General features: G+C 66.8%; 1 protein-coding gene across 1 annotated transcript in view; it reads left to right on the forward strand.

Annotated features, from left to right (window-relative positions):
* CELSR1 (cadherin EGF LAG seven-pass G-type receptor 1) overlaps positions 1-5,082 on the forward strand; it is a gene marked incomplete at its 5' end in the record, with an annotated part of 155,990 nt that overhangs the window by 145,129 nt on the left and 5,779 nt on the right. Inside the window, 8 exon segments of the mRNA XM_006164654.3 lie at positions 546-658; positions 996-1,075; positions 2,549-2,675; positions 3,239-3,364; positions 3,755-3,849; positions 4,083-4,186; positions 4,385-4,531; positions 4,892-5,070. Coding sequence (XP_006164716.1) covers positions 546-658; positions 996-1,075; positions 2,549-2,675; positions 3,239-3,364; positions 3,755-3,849; positions 4,083-4,186; positions 4,385-4,531; positions 4,892-5,070 — 971 coding nt within the window.

Below are 5,082 nucleotides of genomic sequence, written 5' to 3' on the forward strand. Positions count from 1 at the left end.
CCTGGGCGTGGCCCCCCTGCCGGAGCTTGTCCTGCAGCAGCCGGGGAAGGCACAGCTGTGCTTGCTGGGAGAGGCTGCGCACAGCATCTCTGAGGGGGCGGCAGGTGTGTGCATGCGCGTGTGCAGGGTGTGCGAGATGTGTCTGCACGTGTGCACGGGTGGGGTGCGCATGGGTGGGAGCTGTCCACCCACTTGCTCACACGCGGAGCCCAGAGGTGGTGCCGTCCCTCTGTCTGTCTCAGGTCCTCCCTCCCTTGTGCCTGGCTCCCGGCGCCCCGGCCTGTGTGCTGCCCAGCAGGCCCCGGGGCCCCGCCCCGCCTCCAGCTGCTGCCACCTGGTCTCCCCAGCAGCCCTGGCGGGAGGCGGGCTTCCTGCCTCTGTGGGGTCATGCGACCGTGTGGTCCAGCCCCAGAGGCTTTGCTCAGAGGGAGCCTGGGCCTCTGGTATCCTGGCCGTTCCTCCCTGTGAAGTGACGCTGGTGCCCCACGCTGGCAGGCGGGCAGCTCCTGAGTGTGTGGCCCTCACTCTGCCTCCCTGATGCCCAGGACTGGCGGTTGGCCTGGACCCCCAGGGCTACGGGAACCCCGACTTCTGCTGGCTCTCCCTCCATGACAGCCTCATCTGGAGCTTTGCCGGGCCCATAGGAGCGGTTATAATCGTGAGTGCCGGGGCCACCACAGAACTCGTGCCTCAGGGATGCACAAGCCCGGTCCCCTAAAAGCGTGTCAGCTGGAAGGGGTTTCCTGGGCTGGTGGGGTCACGACATCTCTGAACTGGAACGGGTCAGGAAGGGCTGGCCCCTCGGTCACCAAGCCTGCAGGCCACGAGGGGCTCCTCCTGAGACCAGGCAGCACAGCCAGGTGGGGTGGGGTGGCTGCCGGCCTCACCCGCCACCCCTCCCACGGGGGGCCGGAGACCTCGGGTGCCTTTGGCTGTGGAAGGTCTGCTGTGAGCAGACAGAGGGCCACCTGGCCTGACTGCAGTGTCTCTCCCAGATCAACACCGTCGTCTTCATCCTGTCCGCCAAGGTCTCTTGCCAAAGAAAGCACCATTATTACGAAAGGAGAGGGGTCATGTAAGTTGGGGCTGCCCCGATCCAGGGTGGCTGGGCCCCCCACTGTCCAGGCCCTTCGCCCATGGGCAGGCCCCCACTCACCAGCTCCAACAGCAGGGGCCAGCCTGCCGGGAGACGGCATGCACTGGGACCCAGGAGGGGCCTCCCACGTGCGCGAGCTGGGCAGGGAGAGGGGCTGATGCCAAGTCCCTGACCTCTGACCTCTCACCTTGGGTGGGGGCGGGGCAAGGGGAGATGGCATTTTCTGGTCCATGGTGATGGCGATGCTGGGGCTGCCAGAGCAGGGGATGTTCCGCTGGGAAAGGGCTGGAGGAGGACTGGGGACCCAGACACCCTGAAAGAGCAGGCCAGGAGGCTGGAGGACTCAGTCGTGTCCAGGGGCCACGACGGGGTCGGGCAGGACGATGGGGTGCCTGCGGGGTGACTGGGTGGCTCCTGGTGACCTGTTTCGGCAGAGATGGGACCAGGCTGGGGGTGGGGGTGGGGAAGGGAGGATGCACAAAGGGGCAGCAGGAGGCGTGGAAGCCTCTTGGCTGGAAAGGAGCAGGGGGAGGCTGAGAGGAGTGGGGCCGGGGGGGCGGGGGTGGGGAGGAGCGGGGGGGGGGGGGAGGAGGCAGGGCTGGAAAGGAGCAGGGGGAGGCTGAGAGGAGTGGGGCCGGGAGGCAGGGCTGGAAAGGAGCAGGGGGAGGCTGAGAGGAGTGGGGCCGGGAGGCAGGGCTGGGAGGCTCCACTCCCCGGTCCTCCTCTCCTGCATTATCAGGTCACGCTGACGCAATCCGTCCCCTGCACAACCACAGGAGGGGCAGACCAGTCATCCCCTTTACAGATGGGGAGACTGAGGCAGAAGGCAGAAGGCGCACAGCTAGGCCCTGGAACACACACACACACACACACTCACTCACGCAGTCCTGACCTCTGCCCCCTGGCCTCCACGTGCATCCTCTCAGGAACTGTGTGCCCGTACCACAGCACCACCCAGGGCGGTGGCTGGAGTGGGCAGTGGCCCCGGGGCTGTGCTGCCAGCGGGTAGCTGTCCACTTGGGCCCTAACAGAGACCTGGAGAGGGTGGTCTAGAGAGAACCAGGGACACTGGCTCCATTCTGAGCAGGACCTGGAGTGGGCGGGGTGTGGCCTCTGTCCCAGGCTTGCCCTGCCCGGTCCCTCTGCCCCAAACCCTTAGGATTCAGTCTGGGGAGTGGGGGCAAGGACCCTTCACACCTGAAGACCCCTTCTGGGACCACGCAGGGATGAACCTCACACCCCCACGTGGACTTTGGGGCCAGCCCATCACAGCCCACTATAACAAACGCCAAACGCGGACCTGGGGCAGGCCCTGTCCGCTCCTTCGCGACAGCGCTCCTGGTTTCTCAGGACACCCCTTAGCGCCTGCCCTCCCACCACGGTCCCTCCCGGTATGAGCCCCCAGAGGGGGGGAGGAGCCGGCCTCACACGCCGCCCCGTCCCTCCCCGCAGCTCCCTGCTGAGGACCGCCTTCCTGCTGCTGCTGCTCGTCAGCGCCACCTGGCTGCTGGGGCTGCTGGCCGTGAACGGCGACGCGCTGAGCTTCCACTACCTCTTCGCCATCTTCAGCTGCCTGCAGGTGGGCGCGGGGACTGCCAGCCCAGATGCACAGCGGGTCACAGGGCATCGGCTGCTCCAGGGGAGCCACAGTACAAAAACAGGGTCATGGAGCTCACTGGTCACAGCCCGCCACCAGACAGGAGAGCAGCTGTCACAAGCCCACCTCTGCCTAGAGCACTCTTGCACGTGTTGGGACGCCGGCCTTTGCTCGGCCAGTGCAAGGGTGCGTTCCTGTGTCCTGCCATGTCTGAGGACAGTGAGCCGCTGCCAGGCCAGCACCAGTCCCATCTGTGTCCCCAGGGAGCAGCCTTTTACAGTTCATGCGGGCTGTGCAGTGAGTTAATGTGACAGTGTCTGAGGTCCAGCTGACCCCGAGGACTGTGCAAGAGATCCGAGTTGGCAACCCGGGATGGGCCCTCCTCCCCAGTGTGCCAGGTGTCCCCCAAGTCACCGCAGATCCTGAGAAAACAGGCGAGGGCCACGGTGGGCACCTCCAGGTCACTCAGTGCCGCACGCCAGGACGGGCACGAGTGTGGCAGTGTCAGGACCTGCCCCCCCCCCCGACGCCCTCCCTCGTTCCAGGGCCTCTTCGTCCTCCTGTTCCACTGCGTGCTCAACAGGGAGGTCCGGAAGCACCTGCGGGGGGCCTTCTCTGGGAAGAAGCCACACCCAGACGACTCAGGGACCACAAGGGCCACCCTGCTGACGGTAAGGGCTGGGGTGGATTACAGCAGTCCTGGCAGGGGGCGGTGGAGGGGGCGAGGACTGGGAGCTTGCCCTGGCCCTGACGGACTGCAGGCCGGCCCTGGAGCGCAGCGTGAGTCCTGGTGCCTTTACTGCAGCCAGGGAACTCGAGCAGAGCCGCCCAGGCGGGGTCTCTGCCATGGCTTTGGGGGTCTCGGGAAGGAGGGGGCTGGCCTGGGCGAGGACCCCCAAAGCAGAAGCAGTGGGTCCTGAGCAGTGTGGCTGCGAAGCTCTGGTGCAGCTGGGGTGCCCTGCCATGCCAGCCCCGGCATAGACGGCTGCTGTGGTTGGCCGCCAGCAGGGGTGGAGCCACGCCCGGAGTGGTCACGTGGTGTCCTCTGTCTGTGCCCCCAGCGCTCCCTCAACTGCAACAACACGTACGGCGAGGGCCCCGACATGCTGCGCACGACCCTGGGCGAGTCTACTGCCTCGCTGGACAGCGTCATCAGGTCAGGCTGCCTGGCATGTCCTGGCGGGCGGGGCAGCTCCACCTGCAGGCCCCATCCAGCATCCTGTCCTAGAGCTGGCGTGTCCCCCCAGCACGCTCGGCGACTTTTGTCTGTGCTTCTGCCATTGACCGGAATGTAGATGGGGTGGCAAGGAACCCCCCAGGTCACCCTCCTGGGCCACGCGGATTGTCCCTCTGGGTGGAGGTGCTGAAACTAGCCTCCCCACCCTCTAGGGACGAGGGCACCCAGAAGCTCAGCGTGTCCTCGGGGCCAGGCCGGGGCACCCACGGAGATCCAGATCTGTCCTTCATCCCCAGGAGCTCCAAGAAGCCCCATGGTATGGCACCTCTGGGGGCGGCGGCCTCAGGCTGTGGGGTCTCCAGGGAACCCACGCCCTCTGGACTGTGTGAGCGGCCTCACGGCACCCAGAGGCTCCTAAGGAACTCCGGTGCCTGCAGATGCCTGGGCCCTGGTGGCTCTGCCCTTGCCAGGAACCAGTCCTGCCAGGGCTGAGTGTCCCCGCATCCACCCGCAGGCCCCGACTCGGACTCGGACAGCGAGCTGTCCCTGGATGAGCAGAGCAGCTCCTATGCCTCCTCGCACTCGTCAGACAGCGAGGACGATGGCGTGGAGGCTGACAAGTGGGACCCAGCCCAGGGCCCTGTCCACAGCACCCCCAAGGGTGAGTGCACGGGGCTCAGCCAGCCCGGGCCATGGCCCCTGCCCACTGGGGTGCCCTCGGAGCATCAGCACAGTAGGGAGGGCAGCAGTGCCCAGGTGGGCCCACCGAGCAGAAGCAGCAGGTGTAAGCTTTGCAGACCAGAGGGCGGTCAGCGTGTTGATCCTGCGTTGGAGAGCTTGGGGATTTCAGCCAGGACCCCCACTGTCAGGCCCTCCCTCCCTGGGCCTCAGCCTCCCCGCTTTCGGGTTGTAGCCCTCCCAGGCCTGCAGGTCAGGCAGTGGTGGGCCAGGGCCCTGAGAGCCAGTGGAAGCAAGGCGTTTTAGGGGTGGGGCCTGCTGCCTGAGTGATGCTCTCCCTCAGTGGATGCAGTGGCCAATCACGTCCCACCCGGGTGGCCTGACGAGAGCCTAGCCAGGAGCGACAGCGAGGAGCCGGGCGACCTGCCCCCCCTGAAGGTGGAGACCAAGGTCAGCGTGGAGCTGCACCGAGAGGGCCAGGGCACTCCTTGTGGAGACCACCCCCTAGGCCCGGAGAGGGGGGCCCCAGCCAAG

This window comes from Tupaia chinensis, unplaced genomic scaffold, assembly GCF_000334495.1.
Source record: "Tupaia chinensis unplaced genomic scaffold, TupChi_1.0 Scaffold143651_1, whole genome shotgun sequence".
Taxonomy (NCBI): Eukaryota; Metazoa; Chordata; class Mammalia; order Scandentia; family Tupaiidae; genus Tupaia; species Tupaia belangeri.